Source organism: Bison bison, unplaced genomic scaffold (genome assembly GCF_000754665.1).
Source record: "Bison bison bison isolate TAMUID 2011002044 unplaced genomic scaffold, Bison_UMD1.0 scf7180017863946, whole genome shotgun sequence".
In the NCBI taxonomy this organism is placed as follows: Eukaryota; Metazoa; Chordata; class Mammalia; order Artiodactyla; family Bovidae; genus Bison; species Bison bison.
The window spans coordinates 890,531-905,077 of record NW_011494518.1 but is presented as its reverse complement, the minus strand read 5'-3'; the positions used below and the strand labels follow the sequence as shown (position 1 = coordinate 905,077).

Genomic DNA, 14,547 nt, shown 5'->3' with positions numbered 1-14,547 from the left:
GCCGCCGCCGTGTCTCTCACAGGCTCCGGCTGGGGCTGCGGAGCCCCCAGTGTGGCCATGGACCGGCCCCTGGTGGCGTCGGCGGAGGCGGAGGAGGAACTCGAGTGGCAAGTGGCGAGTCGCAGGAGGAAGGCCTGGGCCAAGTGCCGCGGCTCCTGGCAGGCGTCGGAGACAGAGGACCTGTCCACAGAAGCGACGACGCAGGACGAGGACGAGGACGAGGACGAGGACGACCTCTCCGGAACGAAGCTGCCGGCGGCCGCGGGGAGAGGTCCGTGCGCCCGGCCGGGCAGCGGCGGGCGGGGAGCTCGGGGGAGTGCGGGCTGGCTGAGGAAAGTCTCGTGCGCCTTGGGCGACTGCTCTGAGTTCTGGAAGACCTCCTGGGCTCCAGGCAGGGGGGAGAGGGGACACTTTCGACCTTTAAACGCGCGCGCTTGGCAAGGCGTCTCCAGCGTCAACACAGACACCCCGGTGCCATCATTTCCCTTCAGGTGGTCACTGCTACGTGTGGCTTAGGCTGCATTTTGTCCCCAGTAAGATTCTCCCTAGGGGTATCCAGGGTGGCCCCGTGGACAGAGTTCCCCTGGGGTCGGTAACGAGCTGTCCCCTCGCTCTGTCCTGCAGGAAACGTGCCCAACGAGAAGATCGCGATATGGCTCAAGGACTGCCGGTGAGTCCTCGCTCGCGTCCGGGGGGAGATCCGCTCAGCTGGGACGCCCGGGCGGAGTGACTCGGGCCGCAGTCCCTGTGGGTCCCGTGAACCTCATAAGCTCTGAACCGGAAAGTAAGCCGGCGGATAGCTTCCTCCTTTAAACGATTAGAAATGGAAGTGCTGTGACCGCCGATTATTTGGTGACCATGTTGACTTTACAGTTGTTAGGACTTCAGTTCCGGAGCGTGATGTTAGCATCAGAGATCAGAAACCTAAAACAGATAATCATGCCATATTATTATGCTGGCCCGTTTTTATTTGAAAGGCATGTCACATTTCACACAGTATTTTATTTTGCATTTGTTTTGACATCTGTACATCTGGCATAGAGTCATTTCCTTTTCAAATGTGTTTTAAATGAGTTTAATTTACTTAACTACATTAACTGGGCTTTAACTTTATGCTGGTGCCTTAATTCTGTTTGGAGAGCTATTAAAACTAGCTAATTTTGTTCTAGTTTACACCTTGGACGTGGATTTGTCAGATGGCCATGGAATTCACAGAAGGGAAATAGAGCTTTGAAGACATTCAGGCTACATAAATCAGTTTAATTACATGCTTTGATAGCTGGCACAGAAATGTTTGATAAAGTACAGAGGAGATTGATCATATCTTACTACAGTAAAATGTGCCTGTTTCATATTTTAATTATTTTTTCCAACTTATTTGCTACTTATAAAATCTCCTGTGAAGAATGTAGGCTTTTTAACTTTTGTTAAGGTGTTTGCTTCTGTATATATTTTTTGCCATGTCAATTTGGGCTTTTCTTCACCTTTTTGTCCAAGTACCAGAGTTTGGGAAGTCTCTTTTGGGAGAGGAGAGAGAACTGATTCTTATAGATGCCAGTTTGTTTTTCTCTCCTAAAGACCCAAAATACTGGCCACTGCTCTGTTGGTATCCTGTTTTGGTAAATTGCTTGGAGTCTTGCTGAACACTCCATTATTGAACTCCTTTTATTCTGGATATCACAGACCCTTCTGAAATATGAGATATATGGACCCTCTTTGTAAAAATACACAAAAAAATGTTTAAGAGCAAGAGAAGAATCATGTTTTTATGACGTGTAGAAATTAAGATTGTATAAGAGATCACATCAAGCAGACAATAAATAAGTACATCTTTACAGATAAATGCAATGGGCAAATGTTAACATTCACCAGGACATGTGATCTCTGAAAATTCCTGAAGTTTTGTTGCTAATCTTGATTCATATAGGCAGATTCTAAATTCTCTTGCTTCTTCCCTCATGGATTTCTTTCATCAATTTCTTTCTTGTTCCCTACTGTTGTACCTATTCTGTACAAAAGGGACATTCATTTGTACTCTGGAAAGCTAGAACAGTCTTTTACTGTGAGTTTTAATCATCACAGATTTGACTGTAGAGTATATGTGACTGTATTTTTTTTTTTTTCCCCTATAACAATTTAGGATCCTTCCTAGACTCAGTCTACTTTGTATATTATGTACAGGTGATTTAAAGACAGCATATTCCCCCATGATAGGTTCTCAAATAATCTTTGTTTTCTTATTGCTTTCTATATCCTGAATAAAGATACCTTGTTGTTTTTTCTTAAAGGGAGTCTTTATTTTAAAAATCCACCTCCCCCCACCACAGGCTAAGTGGAAACACATTGCTTGAATAAAGTAGCCTCTAAGAAGATACAGAGTTTTTGATAAGATTTGTAAGACAGCAATTATGAGAGACTTGTTTCTGAAGGAGAATGGCAGTTATAGTCTGCTCATTTGCCATCTTCTGTTGGTGCCCAGGCCAGTAGAGATATCTGCAGGAGTAAGGCAGTGTTTTGTCCTACACAAGAAGCCATCATGGGAGAGGAATGACTTTTTTTGAAGGCATAAAGTTTAGCTTTTTAAAATATGTGCAAAAACTTAGAGATTTTATGGTCACTGCTTATTCTTTTAGATTTCAAAAACACTAATTTTTAAAGAATTGCCATTGCTTGTATATTTGTTTGTAGAAACTTTTAATATTGGCGTTTCAGTAATATTTTTTTGAAACTGATATTTTTATGATTGATTCCATGTCTGGTGTGAATCTATAACAGGTACAAATTGTTACTGGCAAAAGACTTATGACACAAAGTAGAACTTTTATAATAAAATAATCTGTTTCTTTAGCTTAGTTTTGAGAAAGAGATAAATATTTTGCATTTAAAAGACTTGTTTGAACAATAAGAACGTGAAAGAATTTTAGTAATGGCTAATTCTTAAGATAGATTCTCAAGCCAACTTTTTAGTAATCTTTTCAGAGTTAAATGAAGAATATATGTATTTTTTCAGTTTAAAAGCATAAAATGAATTCCAAACTTCTCTACTGTATCAGAAAAGATAATAGTTGGTGTAAGGGAGGTGCTGAGTGGCGCTCTAAAATGCTAGATGAGATTTAAGAAAACTGTTGAGCCTTATTTCTAACTAGACTTTGACTTTTTAATTTTATTGAGATAAGGACTTGTTTTCTTTTAATTCTGTTTCCTGTTTCTAGAGAAGGGATTGAGAGGAGCAGACATTTTCTAAATGCCTACTGTCATTCTCTTTTTTCTGTTTTTGTAAAGAAAATGCCAATTCATATCATTTGTAATTGCCATTCTTGCTCTTAATTGCTGGCAGATCAGACATGTGATTAAATCATTCCTGGTGAGCTGACTTGATGATAGGTATTTGCTTGGTAGCATATTACTTATGTAATCCACTTGCATTCCCTGTGTGTTGGGGAGAAATGTTAAACTGTGATTAGAAGCTCGCTTAGCTATAACCCTTTAAAGTGTCAGGCAGGGCAATGGCAGCTCTCCAGACAGCTTTTTAAGACTAAGGCTGATATGTTTCTGTGATTTCAGTACCCCTTTGGGAGCCTCACTGGATGAACAAAGCGGTAGTACGCTCAAGGGTAAGAGAAAGCTGCCTTTCTAAATCTGTTCTTTATAAGGGTCCTACTATTGTCCTGGGAGTGAAAGTGAATGTGTGCGTGTGTATATATAAATTATAAAAGTGATGTTCATGTTTATAAAATATGCAGTTCTAAGATAAAAGCCAAAAGGGGGAAACCTTGTCATGAACCATAAAAACTGTGGTGAGTTTAAACAAATTACTAAGCCTTTGCACAATGTGAAACTCGTTTTTTTTTATTGTTCAGTTAGATATTATAGAGACTAATTAAATACAGAAATGTGATGTGTAAACATAGGGAAAATATATATTGAGTGAATTAGGTCATTTCTTTGCTTACATGAACTGAAATTGCCACACCTGAAATTTTACCACCTGTGCAAGGTGGAATTCTAAAGTTCAAAGTACAATAAGAATGTGCAGGTAGTGGCAAGGCATATAAAAACTATTTACAGTATCAGGAAAATCTAGCTTGAGCTCCCAACTTAATATAAGGGGGTAAAAGAAGTGACTGTACCGGAATCTGGTTTTCCGTGAAACTGTTGGGTAAGATACATTATCTAATTCAACGTCTTAAAGGCTTATTGAGTATAAAGTAGCCAGTAGATTCTAGCTTCTAGCAATTTTACCTGGTTGCAAATGATGGTTTCCTTCACAATGAAGTGAAAACGTGTGTCTTCTTCCTGAAATTATAAGGAGAGTAACTTATGAGGACATTCATGTCTGAAATCCTTTACTCTGTCTTATATTTTGCTTGGTCAGTTTGTTTAAATTAAAACAATGATTTTATATGGGGGTCAGGAAGAACAGATGACTGGGATGAATCTTCTGATGTTTCTTTCAGGTGTGCTTGTGAGAAATGGGGGAAGTTTTGAAGATGATTTGTCATTGGGAGCTGAAGGTATGTTTGGAAGAACTGTATTTTCATATAGTTTTAAAATTAAAAAAAAACAGAAAGTGACATGTTTTCAGGTTTATGACCCTCAGAGTTAAAGTTCTTAAAAGTGGCTCAGACACATTTTACAGAAACTTTTAGGTGTTAATCTAGTGAGAGCCTTTTGGAGACCTGTAGAAATGGCTCTGAAAAACCACTGTGAAATACTCAAAGGTTTTCATTGGACTTTAATGCTCTAAAGGAACTGTTTGGGGGCAAATAATGGTGATATAACTGAGGGAAGACTTGTCCCACAAAAGGAAGCTTAAATATTTATATGTGAGAAAATTGCAGTGAAACTTATTTTAGTGTGAGGTATACAGCTGCAGCTTGTCTTTTTTTTTTTTTGCATTCAAGTGCCTTTCTTTCCTTCCTCTTTTTCCAGATTTTTAGAAGATTAAAGGAAAAGACAAATTAGAGTTACTAGAAGTTAATTAGAAATCATTATACTGATGTCTGTTCAAAGCTAAATTAGGATTTTAAAAGTGTATTGTGCTATGTTTAAATTTTCGCAGATTATCTTTTCCTGTGGATTCATAATAAAGCTTTCCACAATGTAAACTTAAGAATTTTTTATTGTTTTATTGGTATTTTGAAATTATTCGTTGCTGTTTAGCTAGGTTATTAATGAGTGCTTTTTATAAAAAAAGAGTTAAGGATTTTATTAAATCTTTTTGAATTGTAAGTTGATGTATAGTGAATTTACCCACTGAATTTAATATTCTTGATCTCTTGCTGTTTGAAGCCAATCTGTGTGATAGATTACTTATTAAGAGCCATCTAACACTGAAAACTCTATAGAATATGTGAATATGTTAGTTTTTATATTTCTGTTAATATCTTTTCCAGGAATAAACTCTATAAAATAAACTGTAAAGCTTAAACTTACTGCTCCCCAATCAGTATTAAAATGCATTTCCAATGTTATTGTAAATAGCACTTTTAATAACTACCTTAGTAGCCTCACAATATGGAATTTCTTTGTAAGACTTCATTTTTATTTTTTTTAAACAGTTCTTTTCAGAGAAAAATTGAGGGGAAGGTACAGAGGTTTCCCATATGGTTTCTGCCCTATATATGCATAGCTTCTTTGTTGTCAACATCCCCCTACTAGACTAGCACATTTGTTACAGTTGATGAACCTAGAATAAGGCAAATTAGCCACATTATTATTGCTAAATGTCTAATATACCAAACTCTTGTCCTGGCACATTAAATCTGTCATTAAAGATAATATACAGATAGGTAAGAAAAGAATCAGTGGCTAATTTGCTTTTTAAATGATTGTATCACAGTAGTTATTGTCTTGCTAATAGTTGTGCTTTCCACTTACTCTTTTACCTTTAGCGAACCACCTTCATGAAATTGATGCTCAAATTGATAATTGGTATGTAGCTGTTTGTTTTTTTTCCTTTCTAAACATTAGGAATATTTGTGGAGATAAAATTTATATAATATACTTTTGTTTATAGCAGTAATATTTTGGCCAAAGAGAGAAGACTACAGTTTCATCAGAAGGGAAGAAGTATGAATTCCACTGGATCTGGGAAAAGTAGTGGGACAGTCTCAAGGTACCTTATTCTGAGCTTATACTGCAATTACATTGTGTTGTAGATGACCTAATCTGATCACTTTTTTAGCCTTGGATTTGGCTTGACAGTGTGAAGTCAAAAGGAATCCAGAGTGTTTCATAGATCAACATAACTGACAGAAGTGTCTTTTTTTTTAAATTAAGATTAAGTAAAAGTTAACAAATATGTTAATAATGTTGCTGGAATCCATAATGAGTATTTTGAGCCCTATGAGAGAGGAACTCCATAGTGGAATAATTTCTACTTCCAAAATTTTCCATTCTGCTAGAGTCTTGAGTTACTCTGATATAAATATCAGAATAAATCTTTGTAATTTAAAGCTTGATATTGAAACATAGATTTATCTTCATATAAAACCAAATATCTTTAAAATATAAAAATAAGCAAATACGTATGCATAAACAAGCAGCTTATTGTCCAGATTATTGTTGTGAAATTTGAACATTTTCTCTGAAACAAATTGAAATTTCCTTCTGCTCACCTTCTGTCTCTAACATTCCTGGTTTCCCCAGTGAGTCTCAGCTTGGATTATCCCCGGCATGAGAGATAAGGGTTACAAAGTGTTCAATTCCCAATAGAATTAGAGCAGGAATTAACCCCTGTGTTATCCAAACTCTCCTTACTTTACTCCTCCTGCTTCCTGGGTGCAAGTGGTTAGAAAAAAGTTGAAAGTAAGCTCCTCCCTCACCTTTCTGAGATCAGTTGTTACCTGTATTGCCTCTTCTAGGACAGCGAAAGATAGCAGAAAAACTCAAGTTCTGCAGAGTGTCCCTTGATACCAAAGTTGTACCAACTTCCTAGTCCATTTTCCACTTTCATTTTTTCTTTAATCTGTTTACTCTTTGTTCTCCCTCATCTGTCCTCTAATTGTTTAGCTGCTTTACTGGACATCTCTTAAAATGACAAAAAAAATAAGGTGAGGAATCAGATAGTTTCTTTACTGAGGGTGTTATTGGTGTTCTTAGGGCTTAGCTCTTTTTCTCAAAACTAACAGCTTGAAAGAACAGACTCCTTTTAAGGGTTATTTATTGCATTTGGTGCATAATGTATAAAAATGTTGAAATAAATAATGGTTTAAAGAGTAGAAGGGGTATAGGATCTTTTCACAAGAAAGTAGGGATGTGAATTCATTTATAATGTGATGTGGACTATAAACTTACTTTACATCTTGATTTCTTTTTTTCTTTTTTAGTGTTTCAGAATTGTTGGAACTTTATGAGGAAGACCCTGAAGAAATCCTCTATAATCTTGGATTTGGACGAGATGAACCAGATATTGCTTCCAAAATTCCTTCCAGATTTTTTAATTCATCATCATTTGCCAGAGGAATAGATATTAAAGTATTTCTGAGTGCACAGATGCAACGGATGGAAGTAGAAAATCCAAATTACGCTTTAACAAGTAAGGTTTTTAAATGTTAGCATATTATTTAAAAAATTTTTTCATCTACACAGCAAGATGGTCTTGTTTTTAAGGCCTTACTAATTTCTAAGAATAATTGTGGAAATTTAATTATTGAGGTTAATACAAAAGCTGTTTGCTTATTCTAAATTTTTATTATTCTATTTATAGAAGTTAATTTACCTATCCTCCCACCCCATTCTCCACTTAAGTGTTACATTGGAGAATGTAACTTACCTGTGGAACCTTACACATATCTCCAGATTGCTTTTGTTCCAAAAGAAAATAAATAAAGGAGAGGCCTTTTACTATTAGTTGAGGTCAGTCACTTTCAGATGCTTTTCCTATAAATCTATAAAGGTATGGCTAATCTGATGATTTTTCATGTTAAATCTTCTGCTTATTTATTTATTTTTTTCTATTGACCAGGCATTCCCAACAGTGGGAAACTCGGTGGTCCTTGGATTAGTTTTAAGAGATCTGTAAATCCAAGCCCCCTCCCATTAGGTATAAAATATATGCTTACATATACTTAACATTTGGAAGAGTTCAATAGCAGCTATAGATCAATAGCAGTCCTGTCTATTTTATTCCGTGTTGTCGTTATGCTTTGTCCTTCCTTGTGATTTTTTAAAACATAAATTCTAGTACTTAAGAGTGAAAAATCTTTCTCCCTCTCCACAGTAAATAGAGAGGTTTTAAGTGTTAGATAAAGAAAAGAATCTGGTTTCATAATCTTTGTGATCTAAGTAGTTCAGTTATTGAAATTCTGAACCATAATAATGGTTTAATTAATAATAGGTGTATATATACACATATAAACATAAATATATATATATATAAATTTATTTATTTTTTTACTTTTGTAGGCCGTTTTCGTCAAATTGAAGTGCTTACTACTGTGGCCAACGCATTTTCTTCTTTATATTCCCAAGTCTCTGGGACTCCCCTGCAGAGAATTGGAAGTATGTCCTCAGTGACCTCTAAACAAGGAGACAGACTCACCTCCACCTCTAACCCGGAGTAACACTGCAAATCGCTTAATGAAAACACTATCGAAACTAAACTTATGTATTGAAAAAACAGAGAAAGGAGAAGGCAGTACTCCTTCCCTGGCAGTTGACAAAGGAAAGATAGTAAACATTTCAGTGATGGAAGAAAGTGGCAATAAAAACGATCAGAAGTCTCAGAAAGTTGTGAAGAAGAAAGAGTCGTCTTCTGTGTTGGCTACAGTTAAAGAAGAAGTGTCAGGCAGTTCAGCAGCTCTTGTGGAGAATTCTGACATTGATGGACTTTCTGATGAAGCAAATAGTAATTTTAACCGTGAAGCTGAAAGTGGACAAAGTCAAGAAACTCAAAGTCATGAGAATAAACTGGATGAGGAATCTGGTATTCTAGAAACTGATTTAGGTGGTGATTTCAACATGTCCAGTCATAGTGAGCTGGAAAATAGCGGGGAGCTGAAAAATGTCCCTTTGTGCACACCTGAAAAAGAGCCATGTGCACCACTCATGATCCCATCCATAAGAAATATAATGGCACAGCAGAAGGACTCCTTTGAAATGGAAGAGGTAGGTGGAAAACTACTGAGGACTGTTTCAACCAGTGAGTTAGGGAAAACAGTGCCCCCAAATGTCTTTAAAATGAAAGTTGGTGAATGGATGTATACTAGAAAAAATCTTGATTTTGACTTTTCAGGTTTTTTGTTTCACAGACCAAGATGTCACTGGACTGTGTGGTGTCAGTGTAATAGCTCCTCTGGATCTTCTGTCACCATTGTTTTTCTTTCTCAGTTTTAACAGTTTGATGCTGTGAGAATGCCCTGAGAGAGTATATTCAAACTCAGATCAATGTTGCCTAGTAGTTAGAGATAACAGGCTTTGAAGTCAGATGGGTTTGAGTTCTGTTTGGGCCACTGAATTGCTGTGTACCTTTGGGCAAGCTTTTCTGAATGTTATCTCAGTGGAAGGGTAAGTGTGAAGATTTTGAGGTTAGGTCTGGGTATGGGACTAGAAAGAACATGAAGCTATAGGAAACCTTGAGGAAGAAGGTTTGAAAGAATTTCTGCAGCCCGGGAAGACCACCAGTGAGTGTTTGGTTACTTTTTTTTAAACGTGATATTCTTTGTTGGTGGTGGTGTTCAGTCGCTAAGTCGTGTCGGACTCTGGGACACCATGGACTGTAGCCTGCCAGGCTCCCTGGTCTTCTACTGTCTCCCAGAGTTTGCTCAAATTTATATCCATTGAGCTGGAGCCAGTGGTGCTGTCTAGCCATCTGATCCTCTGTCACCCCTTTCTCCTTTTGCCTTCAGTCTTTCACAGCATCAGTGACTTTTCCAATGAGTCTGCTCTTCCCATCAGATGGCCAAAGCATTGGAGCTTCAGCTTCAGCAAAACAGTCCTTCCAGTGAATATTCAGGGTTGATTTTCTTTAGGATTGACTGACTTTCTTACTAGTTTACATAAATTTCAAATTGGACGATTTGTGGCTATAAATTGTACAGTGTGTAATTTTTCTTTTTAAATTTTATTACAGAATAGTGATAGTTCACAGCTGTTTTAGAATCGCTTGCCATTGTTTTAGGGAACTAGGAAGCGATAATTGATTCTGCCCATAAAATGTCCTCTTAGGTGAGTGTGTATCCCTCATTCAGTTAAGACTTTTCATTTATTGCAAAATTCCAGTTGTTCATATCTTTTTTGTGGTCTTTGAATGCACCTTTTAGTACTTTAATTCCAACTAAAAAGGAGGCAAGAGCAGGCCTTTGAAATATGTTACATTTTTTGGTAAGCTGCTTTATTTCTCATTATAATGAATTCAGAAGATGACAACTTTAATAGAACCTTTTTGTTCCATTTTGTTGTTGAGTTGCTCTTTTGTCTTTGTTTTGGTCTAAACTTGTCCTAGCATTCATAAAGTGTACCTTCTTGCCTTCCTTTAGGGCCCCTCTTCTATGACAGTCAAATAGAGTGCAAATACTTGTTGGTTACTTGTAGACCTGATTTAGTGACTCAGATGAAAAAACACTCTTACATGTTGCTTTTTAATTTCTAGAATTCTTGAGTTCTAAGCCAAAGTTTTGTTACTGATACCATACACAAAAGTTCTTTACAATGTTTATTAAGTGCTAGATAGATGTACTTTGGTGGCAAGTGAACATTAAAACTGGGTTGTTTTTTTATGGGCAGGGTTTTTTGTTTTTTTTTTTTTGCTCCCTCTGCTGGCAAGAGCAGTTACTGAAGAAAGTAACTTGACATGGAAGTGTATTTTTTTGAAGTCCAAGATTACAGGCATGGATGGTTTAAGAATAACTGAAGATTTCTGTTTTCCAAAAATAATACATAGTCAACCATAGCTATGTTGTAAATACAGGGAATTTTAAGGATAATCCTTATTCTTCAGATATATTTCAAATATGGATAAAAACCTCTTAGAATTGTGTTTTTAATCCCTTTGGGAACTGTAAAGAAAGCTTGTAGAACAATGGATAAAGAAAGGAAATAGTGTGTTTCTTTAATTTCCTTTTCTCCCAAGCTTGTTGAATCATACCAACAAATGAAGAGAACAATCTTATTAAAGCAAACTTTTAGATCCTATTCAAAGTAGGTTGTTACTTTTTTCTTTTGCACTCTTTTCCCTTGAGGCTTGATTCCTATTGGGAACTTTCTTCCTTTTGTAAAAACAGAGAATAAATATAAGCTAGAGCACACACACTGTCTCTCAGTAAGCCAGTTTTCAGGTTCCTTGAATGCCAACTGCTCTAGGTAACTAGGTGGGAGAAAAAATTGCAGACGTGGCTCTCTGTATGAAGCTGCGTGGTCCCCCTGAGGCAGAAGGTAAGATCTGACAGTCACCAGGAGCAGAGAGAACTATTTAAATGTAAAAAGAGTTAAATAGATGACAAGACTGAGCCAGGCCTTGGAGAGTGAAAATGACTATCTCTTAAGATTAAAAAAAAAGGGTCAGATACTTTTCAATTAAAAATCAATTTTCCTTATAAAAACTATCTTGCAGGCTAGTTTCATTGTATCTGAAAGTTTTAAAGACCTACTCTTGAGTTTTCTAATTCTTAATGACTTGCTTGGATTATTCTTGTGTTCTTGAAATAATTTATTTCGAATAGATACATCATGGTAACTGTCTAGAGCCACAGATTAGTAGTATGAATGATTCACAGTTAAACCAGAATGATTTTACTCTATAAGCAATTGTTCATCTTTTAGGTGTAAAGGAAAAATTTCTTATACTTTGAATGTTAAAGGAAGGAGAGTTTTTATCTATGTATTTCTGTAAATAAGTTACCTTGTGTCTCTATAAATAAGTTTATATTTAAATTAAGATACCATCAGCTGCATATGCAATTTTTTAACCTACTGATGCTTTAGTAAATGTTTCTAATCCTGTCTTCACACTGATTACTGATTTAACTTATGTACTTCATTACCTATTTTTAGCCATTAAATTTCAGGATTCTTATTACATTTACTGGCCTGAGTTAAAGAAATCCCAAACCAGTCAAATACCTGACAGTTAACTTGTTCCATTGGTCTTTCAGAATAAGACTTGAATTTGGGTCTTTGTACAAACCTACTCCTTTTGATTATGCCATACAATTTGTACAGTCCGACGGTTAATAGGGTCAGACACTGGCAAGAACTCAAGTCATGCAATGCACAGCTTCATGCCACTTCTTTGGAAAAATAATGCTTTCCTTTGAATTTTTTGAGGCATCATTAAAAATTAGGATTGTGATTTTTGAAGCTTCAGTTTTGTTTTTTGCTATACTAAGTTGGTTTTTGTTTTTTTGCCTGCTAAGGCGCTGTAATCGTGTCCAGCTCTGTGTAACCCTATGGACTGTAGTCCGCCAGGCTCCTCTGTCCATGGGCTTCTTCTGGCAAGAATTCTGGGGTGGGTTGCTGTGCGCTCCTCCAGGGGATCTTCCTGACCTAGGGGTTGAACCCATGTCCCTTATGTCTCCTGCATTGGCAGGCAGGTTCTTTACCATTAGCGCCACCTGGGAAGACCTTTTTGCTGTATACGTTTTTTTAAATCTTAGAGGAAGGGTTGAGTTAGAACATTCTGTGTGTTTGCTGCTCTATAAAACACAGTACAACAGTATTGTGCCTAAGAAGATGTATTTTAGTCAAGATAAATGTGACAGGTTTTGAAAAACCAAACTAGGTATCTGCGTGGTAGCAGGACATTGATTCAAAAAGAAATCTTTGTTTGATTAAAACATTTTTAAAATGTCGTAACTCAAATGTGTGGATTATTCTAAAGCTGTTTTCCTATAGCTTTAAATCCCAAAACACTGAGACCCAGTGATTTTTATCATTTTGAGTGTTTTTTTTTAATTTTTATTATGAGAAGCTTCAAACTTACCCAGAGATTAAATAGTAGAGGGAACACCCATTATCCATCACTTAATTCAGTTATCAATATTTAGCTGTAGTTGATAAAAGATCAACTTATAGCAAAGGACCAGAATTTCACTAAGGATTTAAAACCATGGAATAGGAAAAATCTTGCCAAATAAATCTTAAGATCTGTGTTTGGATTATAATTTTCTGTGGGGCACCCCATCTTGAATTTGAATGCTTTCCTCTGCACTTCTATAACTATTGCTGCTGCTAAGTCGCTTCAGTCGTGTCCAACTCTGTGCGACCCCATAGACTATAACTAATACTGAAACATAATGAGCTGTGAAATTCAACCATTATCGCTAGCAAGTCTTTTTCTGTCTTCCAAGTGATTGATGATTTTAAGTAAGTGGGAGGAAGGATCCTGACTTTAGTGGCTTTATTAGTAAAATATGATACTGTCAGCTCATTTTTAAGGGCCCTGTTCTTTTTTTTTTGTTGTTAATTATGGAATTTGTAGTGGAGGGAGAGGGAGTTTTTTGTTTTTTGGGTTTTTTTTGACAGTGGAGTAGCATCTTGAAGGATAGTTCACTGAGGATACATATACATTAAAGTCATGTTATCTTGTGACTAAATTTATAAATCTGAAGAATAGAATAGGGAATTCCTATGGCATAGTGGTAAAGAATCTGCTTGCAATGCAAGAGACACAGTTTGATCTCTGGGTCGGAAAGACCTCCTGGAGAAGGAAATGGCTACCCACTCTAGTATTTTTGCCTGGACAGTTTCATGGACAGAGGAGCCTGGAGGGCTACAGTCCATGTGGTTGCAAAGAGTTGAACATGACTGAGCACACACACGAAGAATAGAATATGTGATAATTCTGCATTTAAAAACGAGAGATCATAATCTTTTGCCTAAGCTGAGATTCTTAGAATAAAATTAAGGAGACATTTTGGTTTCTGTTATACTTTTTCAGTCTGTTTGATATTTGGTTTTACAGAAAACTCTTTGAAGTAGGCTAGGCCTGAATAGAGGCTAATAATAGACCTTCTGTTGACTATAAAAAGAAAATGTATTTTGTTTCTTTGCACACAAAACAATGGTTTTCCTGTTGAACTTATGTCTGCTGCTTTGAAGAGTATAATTTTTTGATAATAACAAAGAATAGTAGAAACTGTTTTATATGTAATTTATAGGTGATGGTTTTAAATGACCAGGATGCTTTCAGTTTTCAAAAGATAGACAAACATGGATTCATGTTCAACTATGTAGCTGCTGCTACTGCTAAGAACAAAGCACAGATCAGAGCAGTTTTAAAACTGGATAATAAGATCTTTAACCTTTTTAAGTTTTTCATGTTGGCTTTTCTACTCTCATTCCTATGGAATATTTCTTACTCTGGAATGGGATTCATAGCTCAAAAACAGGGTTCTATCTAAAACTTGTTTGCTATTTACTTTCCAGTTTGTTCAAGGCCAAAAGCCCAAACGTTTGGCGGGTTTTCCCACTTTACTAGGATGTTATTTAGTATTTTAAGTACAAATCATTTCAGAGTAAACGGTTGGGCATTAGTATTATACTCCCGCAAGTATTTAATTTTAGGATAGAGTTAAGTTGTTAGGATAGATAGAATATTGGAGGAGT

The 14,547-nt window shown here is 36.4% G+C and overlaps 1 protein-coding gene across 1 annotated transcript in view; it reads left to right on the top strand.

The window, feature by feature from the left end:
• The first annotated feature begins 6 nt into the window (after positions 1 to 6).
• Positions 7 to 14,547, top strand: part of SSFA2 (sperm specific antigen 2) — a 36,748-nt gene continuing 22,207 nt past the window's right edge. The window contains 9 exon segments of the mRNA XM_010833846.1: positions 7 to 271; positions 625 to 670; positions 3,565 to 3,614; positions 4,458 to 4,514; positions 5,895 to 5,934; positions 6,020 to 6,118; positions 7,332 to 7,540; positions 8,410 to 8,525; positions 8,527 to 9,111. Coding sequence (XP_010832148.1) covers positions 58 to 271; positions 625 to 670; positions 3,565 to 3,614; positions 4,458 to 4,514; positions 5,895 to 5,934; positions 6,020 to 6,118; positions 7,332 to 7,540; positions 8,410 to 8,525; positions 8,527 to 9,111 — 1,416 coding nt within the window. The 5' untranslated portion in view covers positions 7 to 57.